Source organism: Manduca sexta, unplaced genomic scaffold (assembly GCF_014839805.1).
Source record: "Manduca sexta isolate Smith_Timp_Sample1 unplaced genomic scaffold, JHU_Msex_v1.0 HiC_scaffold_3010, whole genome shotgun sequence".
Classification (NCBI taxonomy): domain Eukaryota; kingdom Metazoa; phylum Arthropoda; class Insecta; order Lepidoptera; family Sphingidae; genus Manduca; species Manduca sexta.
In genome coordinates this window covers 901-17427 of record NW_023594033.1, presented here as the reverse complement: position 1 = coordinate 17427, position 16527 = coordinate 901, and the positions used below count along the sequence as shown (strand labels likewise).

Sequence of the window (16527 nt, the reverse complement as noted above, 5' to 3'; positions counted from 1 at the left end):
TGCAAGGCTGTGCTTGTGGAGAGAGACCGCTTGCATCTCATGCCTCGTAAATTGAATATGGAAGACTGGAGTCGTACCTGGTGTGTGGTGAGCGAGTGCAGGTCAGCTATAAAAAGCATTAGATCGTCACCGCTGTCCTGCAGCCGCACGCAGCGGCGCACTGCCCCGAAGTAGTTACCGATGTGCAGCGTGCCTGTCGGCTGCAAGCCCGACACGCGCGCCGCGGCCACGCCGCCTCGCTCGCGGATGGGATAAGCTCCGATTGCTCGCTCTACGACATTATCGAAATTAAGCATTGCGCCGCTACTTTTCGACAAAGGTTATAATATTGCTTCACTTCCAACCTTATTGCTGTATTTCCTGATGATAAAACTGTTTTGACATTTCTGTATGTATTTGTTGCAAGGGAATATGCACCTTCGGATAAAAGTCATAATTATAGTCCCCGAGAACAGACAAAAATGTATTTAATTCATTCAATGATAAATAAATCACAATGTGCGGATTGTAAGAAATACTATGTCACATTTGCTAAAACATTGATTTCAGAACAAAACAAATAGCAAGTTCAGTTCTAATATCTAAAATGTACTATATTTGTGCAAGAAATAAAAATGTAGGGCAAAGGGAATTATTGAAATGCATAGATGTTTTCCTAAAGGGAATTATAATATATATGGAAATTCAATCCTATCAATATTGACATCTCAATAATTCTCACAATCCGTAATAAGAATGTTTTTTTTTATTATTTATTTCTGTCCATGGATACAAGTCCTTCAGACGCATACATAAATTATTTTACCTACTATATTAAACAAATAGTTCTTAGTTATAAAATACAAATAGGAGTTTTGATACAATTTACAATTAAATTTTCTTAATAGTACGACTAATGTAGATAAACAAAGCTTTATACATTTGAATATTGGATAATATATCTTCCAATTGGCGGGGAATACTTTCAATGTTACTATTTACACATGTACCACTATCACATAAATCGTTCGCTAATAATAAACGGTCAATTCCAAACGCAGGGCACCGAAGTACGATATGATCCAAATCAGCATTTGCTTGATTACAGTAAGAACATCTGTTACTATTCACTAAATGAAGTCTATAAAGATGTGCTGGAGTCAAACAGTGTCCCAACCTCATGCGTGTGATGCAGCTAAAAAACTTTCTGTCAATATATTTGTGTTGATGATACCAAGGTTTCGTTGGTAATTCTTTCTGTATTTTGCTGTACCATTTTCCTTTGGTCTGCAGGGTAAAGTCCCAGTATTCTTTCCATAACAGTTTATTGCTACTTTTGTACAAGCTGTAATAATCGGTAAAATGGACCTTCATCGACTCTGTGTGATCCTCATCAGGGTTCGCGTGGGTTGCCTTATCTGCTATTTCATTTCCACGTATGCCACTGTGTGATGGAACCCACAAAAATTCTATGTTAAGGTGTTTCTCATCTCGAGTTGAGTTAACTTATTTTAATAGCGTGCACCAAATAATTTATTTTATAGGAAATGTGGAAATTATTTAATGAACACAAAACACTCTTAGAATCTGAAATTATTAAAATATTACTTACATTCGTATTTACATAGAGCAATGCACAATAAATTGCATATACCTCCTCTGTAAATATACTACAGTTAGTACTTATCTTAATACATTTTGTATAATTAAGTTGAGGATCATAAAATGCTGCTGTACAGTAACTATCAGTTTTGGATCCATCTGTATATAAAAAATAATAATTATTTTTGCTATTCTTAAATTCTAAAAATCAGTATTGTCATGTACAGTATTTACATGTATTATAGGACAATCAATAAGAACTTTAAATGAATTAGTATACAATGGCCAGTTACTATATTTTTGAATATGCTTAGAATTCTTTTTAACCAAGTTATAAATTGTTGGATTTCAGGTATTGTCCCATGTACAAGTGAAGGAGCAGTGACTACATTAGATGAGACTGGTTCTATGTCCAGAGGACTCAATTCGAAGTTGTTTGTGAAGAATGCTATTGTTTAAGGATACTATTTTCAAATAAAATCTTTGGGCCAACTGTAATCTACGCAAAACCAGAGGAGGTATACAAGTTTCTATTTCTAGTGAGTTAATAGGTGTTGATCTCATAGCTCCACAAATGAGTCGCAGGCCCATGTTTTGTATCACATCTAACTTCTTTAAATGAGTTCTGCTAGCATTCATGTAGGCTAAACTGCTGTAGTCAAAGTGACTTCTAATTATACTCTTATACAACATAGCCATTGTTTTGGGTCAGACCCCAGTAAGTGCCTGCTAAATGTCTTAGTAAATTAATACCATTTAATGCTTTTTTACAAATATGTTTAATGTGTTCATCAAACTTAAGCTTATCATCAATAATAACTCCTAAAAATTTGTGTTGTTTTACCAATGGAATTTGAGTTGTGTTGTAAAAAATATTTACATCATCTACATTTAACTGTTTACTAAAACTAAAACTGAACTTTTGAAGGGCTAATATCAAGTTTAAGTTTATTATGATAGAAATTGTACAACTGTTTCAGTGCATTGTTAATGTTACTTTGAGCAACATGCAAATTTTGATTTGTGCTATACAAAAGCAAGTCATCTGCAAATTGTAGGATCTTAACATTTGTTGTGTCAACATATTTTGAAATTTCTGAGGTATATAAATTATATAATAGTGGCGACAGTGTAGCCCCTTGCATAACACCTCTATTTACACATCTAGGCCCATGCAGTTTGTCATTATACTTCACATATACAGTTCTATCACTCATAAAGTTATACAACCACTTTTAAAACTTGGGCAGGTATACCTGTGTTGTATAAAATCTGAATGAGTTCTTCTATATTAACATTATCAAAAGCACCTTTTACATCTAAAAATACACATATCATATTGGAGTGACTTAATTTAGCTTGTTTTATGTCAAATATTAATGATACAAAGCTTTCAGAACAACTTTTGCCTTTTCTGAAGCCAAACTGTACTGAAGGAATTACATTAGTTGACTCAATGAAATAATCTAATCTTAATTTTAACATATTTTCAAATAGTTTACCCAAACATGAAGATAATGAAACTGGCCTATAAGATGCTGCACTGTTTATGGGCTTATTAGGTTTTAATATAGGAATGACACATTGAGTTTTCCAGGTAGTTGGTATTACTATTTCCTTCCACATTCTATTGTAAATACTAAGTAAAATGATTTGTGCATTCAAATGTAATTTTTTAACCAATAAATATGGAATGTCGTCTAGTCCCGAGTAGTATCTCTTCTTGATTTCAAAGATATATGTAATTCATTTAAGTTAAATGTACTATTAAGAAATGTGTTAATATCAGTTTCAGTTGCACTTTCAAATAAATAAGTTAATCTATCTTGACTGATTTGTGTTGTGTCTGTTAAATTATTTATAAAATCAGGAACCCAGTCATCATTAAAATTTCTGTTTTGTCACTAATCCCTATCCTCTTAAATTTTCTAACATATCCCCATATTCGAGAAATTGGTGTTAGTCTGTTGAAACTACCACATAAGTTTTGCCAAGAAGTAATGCTCTCCTCTTTTAATATTCTTTTCTTAGCAGCATCTAACTTTTTATATTTTATCCAATTTTCTATTGTAGGCTGTGAAAAATAATCTTTCAGAGCTTTCTTAGAATTATTTACGACATCAGTACAGTTCTGATTCCACCATGGAACAGGTTTTCTAGAAATTGAGTTAATTGATCTTTTTTTAACTTTAGGAATAGTTTTATCTCTTAAGTTTTTTAATATTTGAACAAAATTATTATACAATGTTAGGGAACTATCATTGACCAGATCCAAATGCGAAAATCCGTTTTCACTCAGAGAACAGTATTCAGGCCAATTTGCTTTGCTATATATATATTTACTTTCATTTACAGGAGAGACACAGTATGATGATGGTTGCACATTTATCTCAAGAAAAGTTGGAAGGTGGTAACTACCCATTGGGTCATCATGAACATACCAATTGCAAAGATGAGCAATAGAAGAACTAGTAAGAGCCAAATCTAATGCAGCAGCCTGTCTACCAGGATAAGGGACCGTTGTTGTAGATCCATCATTTAAAATGCATAAATCACAATCATCTATAAGGTTAAACAAGCATTTACCCCTATTGTTGTCATAATTAGATCCAAAAGCCATGTGATGAGCATTAAAATCACCCATTATAACACAAGGCCTTGGTAAGGAATTTATAAGTCTCTTCAATTTTAAATCATCAAATTGATTAGTGGGTGGACAATAAATACAAAGTAAATATATACAGCTTGTGCCAGTTTTTAATGAAATACATATATTTTGTATGGACTCATGATACAAAGTGTCTATTATACTGTACTGTAAACCATGTTTGATTAGTATACCGACTCCATGATGAGGGTTTTGGATACTTTATAATGAAAATTATATGATGGGAAATTTGGAATTTTAGTGTTGGGTTTTATCCAAGTCTCATTAAGAAGACAAATGTCAACAGACTTTTCAACTAATAAATTTTGTAATAAGGCTTTTTACTCTGCAAACTTTGTATATTATACTGTAATATTTGTAAATAATTATCCATTAAATTAAATTTGATAAGAATATTTCTTTAATTTTCTTAGTAGTAAGTGGAGTATTGTCGGAATTATTACCTAGAGTAACAATGGATTTCACTATTGCCTTAAGAATAATATCATTATTAGCTATTTCCTGTACATTAAGTTCATTATCTTTAGAATTATTTGTATTTATTTTTGTGGGCAATGCAGGGAAAGATTTGTCATTATAGATAAGTGGTGTACTCACAACAGTGGCATACGAATTCTGGAAATATTTGTTTTTTTTCTCCTCCATTTTCTTCTTTTATTGGGCAATCTCTGACACTGCTAAGTGGTTACCCCCACAATTTATGCACACTATTTCTTCCACGTCACATTCTTATAAGAGTGCTTTCCAGCACATGATGAGCAATTTTGATTCCTCGGCATACCTTTGCAGAATGGTTAAATTTAAGGCATTTGAAACATTGAAGGAGTGGAGGTATATATTGGGTAACTTGATATCTAAATAATTTTATATAAGCATACTGGGGTAAGGATGTTGAGGCAAATGTTACTATGACTGTACCCATAGGTGTTAATATACCATCCACTTTCCTCATCATTCTTTTGATCGAAATAATTTCACTGTCACAGCTGATATTCCTGTATATCTCTTCGTTACTCATATCTTTGGGTACATATCTTAATACTCCCATTTTTTCAGTTAGATAGGAGGGAATGAAAGCTTTTAATTTATTTTTTAATAAAAAATCTTCCATTTTCAAAAAACTGTTGGCAGCTCCCGCTGTTTTGAAGGATACACCAATTTTTAAAGCATTTATTCTGTGTACTCCAATTATGCCTTTGACATTGTCACAAAACAGATTTGTTAATGTAATAGGTTTTTATTCCCCACTTTTTCATTTTCAGTCGACTCAACATAAACTATATATTCACAAGTACCATTTTCCAGGAAAAGTCTCTTATAATTAGGCTTTATAAAAATTTTATATTTGTCCAAATTACTGGCCTTAGGATCACTGGTGGAAATTTTTGCATATTTCCTTTTTTTGATATCTCCAGGGTCCTCTCCATCATTGGGAGGACCCATTGTGGAATACTTTATTTACAAAACTATATTACAAAGTATTTATCAATATTTACTAGCAAAAAATAAAATAAAATTTAAGCGATATTAAAAATTGCCGCCTTATTTGACTTCCCGCCAAAAAGTCTCGTAATAAGAATGATAAGAACAGTGTTGCCAGGGCCCTTGAGTCGTAAGTTACGTTTCTTTTCCTGAAATGTTACATTTTTGCTGCAAAAGTTACATTATTGTTTTATTTTTTTTAATTTACTTGTTTTTGAGCAAGCATTTCTGTAGCTCCGAAACCGCGGGGACTCGCGAAGTAGGAAATGTGCGCGCGCACACTCAAGCAAAATGAAGTTTTAATATATGCAAGCTACGTTTCATTTTGTCATGGCGAGCCATCTCTAAGTGTGATATGGAGTGAAATACTTTTTAGACCCGCCAGTTTTAGGTGCGTTCAATTTGGATGCGTTGAATCGTTCAATAGAAATGCGTTCGTAAACTGTTTACAATAAAAATTTTGTATTACAAATATCGTTGTTCTCAAAAGTTACGAAAATTGCCTTAAATATAAAAATTACTTACATGTTACGCGAGGGGGTCAAAAGTAACGAAAAATGTAAGAAATGTAACCTTCTGGCAACACTGGATAAGAATGACAATTGACAGCTGTTGCTATTTTTTTTCTTCGTCCCTAGAGGACAGGTCTTACGACCATACTGCCTAGTCTCAGCTGATACATAACATAACAGAACTTACAGACGTCAATTTTTTTAATTTATTCATAGCCACGGATACACGGCCTTCAGTTAGAATCGTGAGAAAAATTATCGAGATAATTAGCAATGAATAACGAAAGCGTAAACAAAAATGATCTACGAGGTTGACAAAGCTTTTGTTATGTATATAAGTAGATGCTAAATTAAATTGCATATACCTACTTATATAGGTCGAAAAATACTTATAACCGGCAACTTTCACTCATTTACTTACAGTTCTAAAATTTTTTCATCGAATTTAAAACTGGAGTCTATAATATATATATATGTTATCTATCTATTGGTATATATCCATTATCCAGATATATTATAGTTACAGATTTTCCTATTCGGACGGGCCCTGTTTGAAATTTGCCGCGGGCCCTTTACTATGTAGTTACACCACTTCAAAGAAACCCAACATAACCATTATTTTTATTAAAATAAAGCTCTTATTAAAGTTAAATTAAACATTTGCACACTGACATATAGTATTTTTGTTGTAATATCTGGAAAATATATTGTATAAAATAAGTCTTCTGAGGTGGTGATCACGAGAATATCTTCTTTGGGACAAAAACGCGCGCGGTGACTGGGGCGGTTTCTATGGTGACGAAAAATATATAATAGAACACATTATTTTTCAAGAAAAATGTATTGTATAACGCAAATTCTATTTGTGTACACGAGTAATAACTTCATTTATTTACTAATAATACCTACTTGTAAAATTATATTATGCACTATTGTAAAATCATATTATTAATATTATTATATGGATACAGCTTTACAGAACGGAGCTTTATGGACTTGACATCAGTAGAAATTTCGTTCGCTATTTAATTCTATACGAATAAGTAAATTGCAAGAGAATTTAGTTATGTGGTGACAATAATTGATTAAAATGACTTGGTAGCAGTTGTAAGTGCAGAATTTGTACGCTGTGTGGTCGAATAAGCGACGAGGCACCGTAGCGGCAGCTGGCCGCCATGAACCGGTATGTGGTGTTACAGCAACTCGGCGACGGCACGTACGGGTCAGTGGTGCTCGCACAGCGACGAGACACCGGCGAGAAGGTGGCCATCAAGCGCATGAAACGCAAATACTATTCTTGGGACGAAGCGATGAATTTGCGTGAGGTTAAATCTTTAAAGAAGCTTAATCACGCTAACATTGTCAAACTACGAGAAGTCATACGCGAGAATGACACTTTATACTTTGTATTCGAGTACATGCGCGGCAATTTGTACCAATTGATACGCGACGCGGAGCGACCATTTCCTGAGCCGGTGCTGCGCAATATCATATACCAAGTGTTACAGGGCCTTGCGCACATGCATCGACATGGTTTCTTCCACCGAGATCTGAAGCCCGAGAATTTGTTGTGTTGTGGTCCCGAATTGGTGAAGATCGCTGATCTGGGTTTGGCGCGCGAGGTACGCTCGCGGCCGCCCTACACAGACTATGTCTCGACGCGTTGGTACCGCGCTCCCGAGGTACTGCTACACGATACGCGCTATGGCGCGCCCATTGACTTGTGGGCGCTCGGCTGTATCACTGCCGAACTCTACACGTGTCGTCCGCTGTTTCCCGGCAACTCTGAAATCGATCAGTTGCACAAAATCTGCGCGATCCTGGGCACGCCCGACCGCGACGACTGGCCCGAAGGTTACACGTTGGCGGAAGCGCTGCGCTTCCGGTTCCCGACGAGCGCGGGCGTGCCGCTGGGGCGAGTGGTGGCAGCAGCCTCACCGCCCGCGTTGGCTCTGCTCGCTGCGCTGCTCCGGTACCCGTCGCGCGACCGCCCCACGGCTCCGCAGGCATTACGGTCCGTCTTTGACTCATCCTGACACTCTTAATACAAATATAAAGACTAGACAAACTATGATTTAATAGTAGCTACGGACGTTAGCTGTTGATATGCACTACACAGTCCCAAGCACAGAGGTCTAAGTAATAATAGGATGACAGATTACAATACAATAAATACCATATCATATTTTATTAATTCAGACTACACAGAATAAAGCTTTACATATTTTTCACTAATTAGATTTTGAATTCAATGATTGGTTTTAGCGTAATACTTTAACCAATATTTGAGCAAACAGTTAATTTTCTTTTTTTATTCTAAATAAAAATTTCAAATATTTTATCTACAGATAAACCTGGTAGGAGTACAGGGGACCTGTTCCCATTTTGGGATAGGTACTTAGTAGGTATAGGTACTTATTAGGTGTTGCTCGTGGCTTTACCCGCGTAGAAAGTCTTTTCCGCTACAAAATTCCTAAAACTGCAGCTCTATGACACCAGCACGATCTATTTAAAATTTTAAGTCAGAGCCAAAAGACCGGGATTAATTAAAGTAGCTTATGTGTTGATCCAGAGCATGGTCTATCCGTGTGCTTCATCCAAATCCGTTCAGCGGTTTCTGCGTTTATAACTAATAGACACGCAAACATTTTAAGTACTTATGTATTGGGTACTTTATGTTATTTTGCACTTCCTTCAGATTTCCATATTTTGCCATCGGTGCGGCCCTTGGGGTGCCGCCGCCTGCGTCGCGCGCTCGACGCACCGTTTCAGTAGATCACAGACGAGGACAACACACAGGCGACGGCGCTTGGATAGGCTCGCCGCACACTCGGAGAAGAGCGGTGCCCGCTGCGAGTCTGATCTCGCGTTTTGGGCGCCGCGGCCGTCGCGGCGGGTTCACCGGCGGTTGTGGCGGCCGCTCCGCTCGCTGCTCCGCCGCCACTTCACGATCGTTTTGCTGACATTCTGGGGTCAGTTGCGCCACTTATTCCAACTATACCTAATAACCACGAGTATGTACAATAGCTTCCTGTTCCTCTGTTACGCATTTGTTGTTAGGTATGTCTGTATGGAACTTCAGTCATATGAATTCACGGGACACCAGGTTTTCCGTTCATTCCACTTTCGCCGAAGTGGTGTGGTATTAATCTTGGTGCTGAATTTGATAAAAATCTTAACTTACAAGGAAAGCAATATGTTATAACATAGTTATGATTTCACAAGTCGATGGATGGTTCCAGTTCCTACTTATTAATAGGCTTGCCCCTATCACATCATGGGACGGTTTCATACACACGAAAACAGTTGGGCGTCCATCTGCAAGGTGGACAGACGACTTGGTAAACGTCGCAGGAACACGTTGAATGCAGGCCGATTTCGAATCTTGGGACAGTAGGATTTGTCATGTCCAGCAGGAAACTTTGTGGCTGATGATGCTGATAATGATCATGATTATTTTTCGTATACTTGTTCATGTACCTATTTATATAGCTTAGTTAAAAATTAACGGTAATTAGTAATTACTAGTTAATAATTTAATTAGACACTGTCTCCTAAATTGGTAACCAGTATATAGGTAATGTTAATTATTTTGTGGTTTTTAGTGGTTATTTATTCCAGTTATCAGACAACTCAGAGGTAACAAACGTAACAAAATTCTCGTCGGATTGAGAATCTCCTCATTTTTTTGAGTCTGTAAAAAAGCGGTTTGTGTGTGTGCCTGTGTAGGTAAGAATTTTATTATTATGTTTTATTTTATTCAGATTTATTACGTTTTATCACTTGGTAGGGGCGAAGTGGTTCACGAGAGCGGTGAGGGCGGCTTCGAGCAGGCGTTACGACGGGCGTCGGGCGTGCGTGGGCGCAGCGTGGCGGCGCCGCGCGTGCCTCCCGCGCCCCCCGCTGGCCTCGGACCGCCCGGCGGCGCGGCCGCGGCCTATTTGGGCGCGGCTCGCTATGTTGCTGGTTCACGAATAGATACTTCACTTTTCCGTCAACTCCCCTTAAGAGCTCATCGTGGTAGGTATCCATAGCACAGTTACAACTCTGCATGTAAAATGGCCTGTGCCATTTTTGTCAGGTGCCGCCCTAATGTGCATTATATTTAACAATTATTTCAGAGACAACCACAGTAGGAAGCGGAGCCGCCCGTGTCGACTGGGCCGCCAAATATCTGCGATGAACAAGACCAGCCTCACTCTCCAGTCATCGCCTACCTGTTACAAAACTTATCATTTGAACAACTGTAATTGTAACTTATTATATTTGGGTGCAGTTATTAAATAAATATACAGTTTACTGTGTTATTGGGATAAAATAATGGGTGGTTAGGTTCTTCTTAATATAATTATCATTGTCCTACATATTTTAAATAAACTATAAAATTTTATAATGTTGCTATCCAAACTAATTTCATTACTGTTGAGGGTACTAAGAATGGGATTTTACTTAATAATACCAGATTACTCATGATTACATAAAAGTCTATTACAAACAAAGTCCTGAAACAAAAATATAGATATATACAATGACACAAAACAATTTTATGTTTGTCCAAAGTGTCCCGACAAACCCTGCTGTATGTGGGGCACTATTGTCATACTCTACAATTGTAATCAGTGTTTGTAACAACATTGGATACATGCCGTAACAACTGTATATATTCACGCAATGTTGAGAATTGCACATAAAGAATATCAGACCCCCAACACCACATACCTATTGGTGTCATTAATGTATGATAACAGTTAATAATATGTAGATTGAAACAATTATTGACAACTTCATTCTATATAATATTATTTACACATAGAGTTTCATATAAAATTTGACAGCCATCAACAAAACTTGAGAGGCACGGACTCACTCGTGCTTGAGGTAGGGCTTGGAGTCGATGGGCAGATGTGTAGGTGGCAGTGGCCACGCGTCGGGAGCCCAGCCCAGTGTGGGCCAACCAGCGCGCGCTCCGCTACCTGCGCCGGCGCCGGCAGTCGCGCCCCCGACACTGGCGCCACCGCCACTGCCGCCGGCGCCGCCCGCACGCTTTGGCGATGCACTCGAGATGTTCACTGATACGCCTTTGATGATGTGGTCCTGACCACATAACGAGCGCGCCACTTCCGGGTCCAGAAATGTGACAAAACTGAACGCGCGAAATGGTCGCGGCACGAACACGTCGGTGACCTGTCCGAACGCGGCAAAATATTCGCGTAGGTCGTCCGCGGTGAGGCTTTCAGTGCAGCGGCCGACGAACACCTTGCGGTGTGCCGCCGCGGCTCCTTCCTTGCCGTTGGGGATACGCACGTCGCACCAGCGGCCGTCGATCATGTGCCGGCGGCCAAGTGCTCGCACCTGCGCCTCGTATTCGGCAAACTTGATGAACCCGAACCCCTTGGAGAGGCCGGTACGTGCGTCACGCTTCACCTGCACCATCAGGAGTTCGCCGAAAGCGCCGAAGTACTCGCGCACCGCCTCCTCGCCCGTCTTCCACGGCAGCCCCAGCACGATGAGGTCGGAGCAGCGCGGGCGCGGCGGCGGCGGGTCGATGCGCGGGAACGCACACCAGTAGCGGTGTGCCGGCCAGCCCTCGGCTGGCGGCGACAGCCGCTCGTCCACCAGCCGTACGCCACGCAACCGTCCGCTGGCACGGTACTTGAGCCCGCACGCGCCCGCAAACTGCGCCGACACCGTGGACAGCAGCAGCGAGCCATCCTCCTCGGTGGGCAGCTCGATGGGCTCGTCCAGCTCGCCTTCGCTCACCGGCACGTACTCCGTCATCTCGCTCACCGACCGACGCCTTTTTTGCACTTCTTCATCTCGTTCACCTTGTCGCGGATCGCATTCGGCGGCTGCTTCACACGCGATTCTTCTGGCTGCTCTATTTTGCGCGTTCACGAGAGCGACACCTTGCACCCGTTCAGTACTCGTGACGTATCTTGTGACGTGCTGATGACGTTTCGTGTCAAATATGTTGCTGTTTATAGAATGCGTTCGGATATGCGTCTCATCAATAAATTAATTATATATTTGAAATACTTTAAAAAAAGGAAATAATTTCTTATGTTTACGCGAATGTTATATATTGAAATAAAACTGTGATTCTGGATTTTATCGTGGTTTTTTATATTATTTTATACCGACATTTATATTCGACGTTACATGACAAGTATACTCATGAACGAGTAGCTTCTCTAAGTAATCTGTGCTCATGAATATTTATATTCCGTTGCATAGAGAAGTAATTTTGGTTGACAAAACTTTACGTTACATATAGTACCAACATAATAGACCTAAAATCTAGAAAGTATGTTGGCTACCGTGATAGCTGACAATTGGCTGCCATTATGGACACTTGATTTGTTATTGTTGGACTTTATTTGGTAAATCTTTACAATTGCGAGTTTATCCAATAATATCTTGAGTTTTTTGCGAATACGTTAAGTTAAACCTGCTCCTCCGTTTCGTGTGTATTTTATTCATTTTGTGTGCTACAATGGAGAAAAGAAATACTCAAAAAAGTCACTTGCGAAATCTAGCCTTAGCAATGAGTGTAATCATAATAATTGTTGATTGGACAGAAAAGATCATATCTGTCAGGTATCATGCTGTTAAATGTTATATAAAATTAGAAATAAATAACGGAAAATTTGACTGTAATGATTATTTGAGTAAAAGACTTAAACACTGTATACAATTATATATAAGAAATTTGCATAACATTATTGTGTATTATGTTACAATAACTTGTTATTAGATAAAGGGAATTATTTAAAAATGTGGGTGTTTTATTTTTATAATTCCAAATAATAATTTATACCTGTTTAAGATTTATGGTCAGCAATTTTTATTGATATAAAATTATTGATATCGGATTACCGATCAAATAAGGAACGTCCTTAGAGAAAAGTAGATTTATAGAAAGCTGGCAGCCTTGCGTCATTTATTGTGCGTTGATATAAACTTTTACTCAAACTGAGCTCATCTATGTGTGCGTGAACTCAAAATCAACGTACTTAGTGCCGCCTCTCCTTACGTAGTATACATATTACTTACTCTATGGTATGGTCTTACTCTATGGTCCAATGTGATAATAGCCCGCATTCAAGAAAGCACGGCAAAATAGTCGACGATCAAAAGTGATCGAAAGTAACCTGTGCCCCCGCGCGTTGCAAAAAATACTTTTCCAAAGGTATCTGGGGAAAACCTATACTTTGCCCAAATGTCCGGGATTTTTGCCGTGTTTATCCTCTTTAATCATTGGTTTATCCGGCATCGGCAATTTAGGGATGGCAGCCCTAGTCTTTGGTATAATAAGTAAAACGGCAACCAAAACGTCATAACCTATTTATTTTATTCACATATTTAACAAATAATGTTACTTACATTCACATCCAGGTTTATACTTACGACTCGAGCAAGTACATAATATATTATGAGCGCCGCTCCGAACATAACCACACGCTGTCAATGCTGAAACTATAGATGTAAGGTCGATTAACCAATTATACCAAGCGGATTAAAACAAAAAAAAAAATGGTTTAAATCCGAAATAATCCATTTTTTTTGTATACAGCCGTTGGTGTTGATGATTATGTTTTTCTTTATTATAACTACATATTCTAGATTTTATCGAAGTGTGTGATATACTCGATATTAGTTTATACTTATTGAGAGGGGTTTAGTTCTAGTTGATCTGTCCTACCAAGCGTAGGTATTACTTTACCCAAGTTATGAAAAAACTCTATTTATAAGTAAGTAAATATTTTTAATTGTTTTCAAACGATATAAATATTAAATAATCAATTTGATATTGCTCAAAACCAAACTTACACTCACACCACTCGTAGATGTGGTTTCAACGCGTACAACGTGGTAACGTTGCCAGCTCGCCTACCCTAAACAAACCTGCACAGTCCTACATACTTATGTTTTCGTGTAATGTATAATTTTTGAGTAGTGGGTACCTACTTACTACTTTCTATTGATTTTCTATAAACTAAAAAGGAAGCATGATGTTAGGTGACTAAAATTGCCCATACTTAATGAAGTGTGAAACACAATTTTTTATTTTTGGGCGATCTTTAAACCAATTTTTTACATCTATCGGTGAAACCATATAAAAATCATGTGTACGGATCGCCATACTGTTGAATCGAACACAGTGAGAGTACGGAACGCCAGATCTAGTACTTAGTATATTATTATCTAAACCAGCTATACTCTAAGTGTGTTCCGCGGAACCCTAGGGTTCCGTGATACCTCTGTCGGGGTTCCGCAAGAATTTAGAAAAAAAAATCAAAACACCTCTCTGTTTGGCGGCCGCGCGGACTCCTCGGCCGCGCGGAGACAAAACGCTATGAACGTTATTTATTTATTTATTTGTATTTGTAGAAACATGTGTTACAATAGCTGGTACAATATCTCATAAGTTTGGTATCAACAATTTTATACTTGTACAACCGTTCGCTCTAAGTTTGCCGGTCTGTGGAATGCGCGTACCCTTCCCCACGTGACAACAAAACTTATAATGTGTCATATTTTTACCCAAATATGTACGTACATTTTTATTGTTACAATTAAATAAAAATATTTTTATTATGTTGACGCCGAAGCTAATTTGAGACTCCAACTTTCTTCCATCAAACCTGATATCAACCAATTGATAAAAGATAAAAAACAGTTTCATACCTCCCACTAGTTAGATTTTTCTTTTTTAATGTTTTCTATTATTGTCCTTGCCAAGTGGTGAAGTAAATAATAATTAGTAACTGTTACATTGTACTTTTATTATGCTGATTAATAAAAAATACACTTATAAAAACAATTGTTTTATTGTAGGGTTCCATCAAGTATTTTGCTTCCCAAAAGGGTTCCGTCATTTAAAAAGTTTGAGAACCACTGATCTAAACTTCTAAACTATTATATAAAGCTGAAGAGTTTCTTTGTTTGAACGCGCTAATCTCAGGAACTACCGGTTCAAACTGAAAAATTATTTTTGTGTTGGATAGCCCTTTGTTCGTGGAGTGCTATAGGCTATATATCATCACGCTATATCCAATAGGAGCGGAGCAGTAATGGCTAATCTCAGGAAGTACCGATTCCAACTAAAAAATACTTTTTGTGTTTGATAGCCCTTTGTACCTGGAGTGCTATAGGCTATATATCATCACGCTATGACCAATAGGAGCGGAGCAGTAATGAAACATGTTGCAAAAACGGGATTTTTTAGTTTTGAGCTTCCGTTGCGTGCGCTGCGTAAACGGTTAAAGTTATACAGTTATGATGTATGACGGGATTGTTCCTCTTAAAAGTTCTACAAAAATATATTATAAAACAAAGTCCCCGCTGAATCTGTCTGCCTGAAGGTGTTAAACTCAAAACTACCCAACGTATTAAGATTAAATTTGGTATGGAGACAGTTTGAGATCCTGAGAAGAACATAGGCTCCCGGGAAATATATAGCGTGACGTTTATAACGGAAAACTTTAGCTCGAATAACTTTATAACGCGGGCGGTGCCGCGGGCAAAAGTTAGTATACTTATAATATATGACGTATATACTGCCGATAGACACGAATGTCCATATACACTAGTACGGATGCTTTGCTAAGGTCACGGTATTCGAATCCCGGATCGGACAAAATGATATTGGATTTTTCCATTCAGTACCTATCGCAAATTCATAAATCCACATTAAAATCGTAATGACAGCCTCCGATAGAAACATAATCAATAGATTGTGATTAGTTCAGTTTCGCGTACGCGTCAACGATGCAACTTCGCGATCGTAAAATATTCAAAATGACAAAAAATATTTTTAAAAATAGACTCTATTTTATACACGTTAAGGTCGCATTTAGGGGACTACTTTAAATTTCTTTGTGCCTGACCGACCAACACGCGACACACGAGTTTAGCGAATTCCACAAAGTAGCGGCAAGGATCTGGAGTTGCCTGTTGTCCCGATTTGCGCGGGATGTCCCGATTTTCAGAATTCTGGGGACGTGACCCGTTTTGCACCAATAAAATTATTAAAACCATTAAGTATTATGAAAAATAAACTACGCATTCATCACTGTGTTGAGTGCGACAATGCAATCAAAATAGCACGTATCATCTCACTAGCGCTGAAGGTACAGTTTTGTTTTATTCTTGCTTAGAGATGCGACTACCCGGCGATCTGTGCTTTGATGTTAAAACAGAAATCCAAATTAAAACACAACTTTAGCATGACTTGGCAGTGATATTTTTGTAAAACGCAATACATAAAACTCAAATTAAAAA

General features: G+C 38.0%; 2 protein-coding genes and 1 long non-coding RNA gene across 5 annotated transcripts; 2 read left to right on the top strand and 1 right to left on the bottom strand.

The window, feature by feature from the left end:
* The first annotated feature begins 833 nt into the window (after positions 1–833).
* LOC119192628 lies at positions 834–4282 on the top strand. Of its 3 annotated transcripts, none has more exons than XR_005113686.1 (3): positions 834–1086; positions 1934–2099; positions 3937–4282. It is a non-coding gene; the product is annotated as an uncharacterized LOC119192628 (long non-coding RNA). The 3 variants fall into 3 exon arrangements; XR_005113688.1 differs by having other exon boundaries at positions 870–1273; XR_005113687.1 differs by having other exon boundaries at positions 872–1226.
* Positions 4283–7021: 2739 nt separating this feature from the next.
* LOC119188418 (serine/threonine-protein kinase ICK-like) lies at positions 7022–10641 on the top strand. The gene is made up of 5 exons (XM_037446433.1): positions 7022–8257; positions 8942–9009; positions 9104–9215; positions 10034–10263; positions 10365–10641. The coding sequence occupies exons 1-5, from the start codon at positions 7419–7421 to the stop codon at positions 10424–10426; spliced, it is 1311 nt and encodes a 436-aa protein (XP_037302330.1). The 5' UTR covers positions 7022–7418; the 3' UTR covers positions 10427–10641.
* Positions 10642–11106: 465 nt separating this feature from the next.
* Positions 11107–12104, bottom strand: LOC119192629 (TAR DNA-binding protein 43-like). The gene has a single exon (XM_037446434.1). The coding sequence runs from the start codon at positions 12019–12021 to the stop codon at positions 11107–11109; it is 915 nt and encodes a 304-aa protein (XP_037302331.1). The 5' UTR covers positions 12022–12104.
* Positions 12105–16527: the final 4423 nt, after the last annotated feature.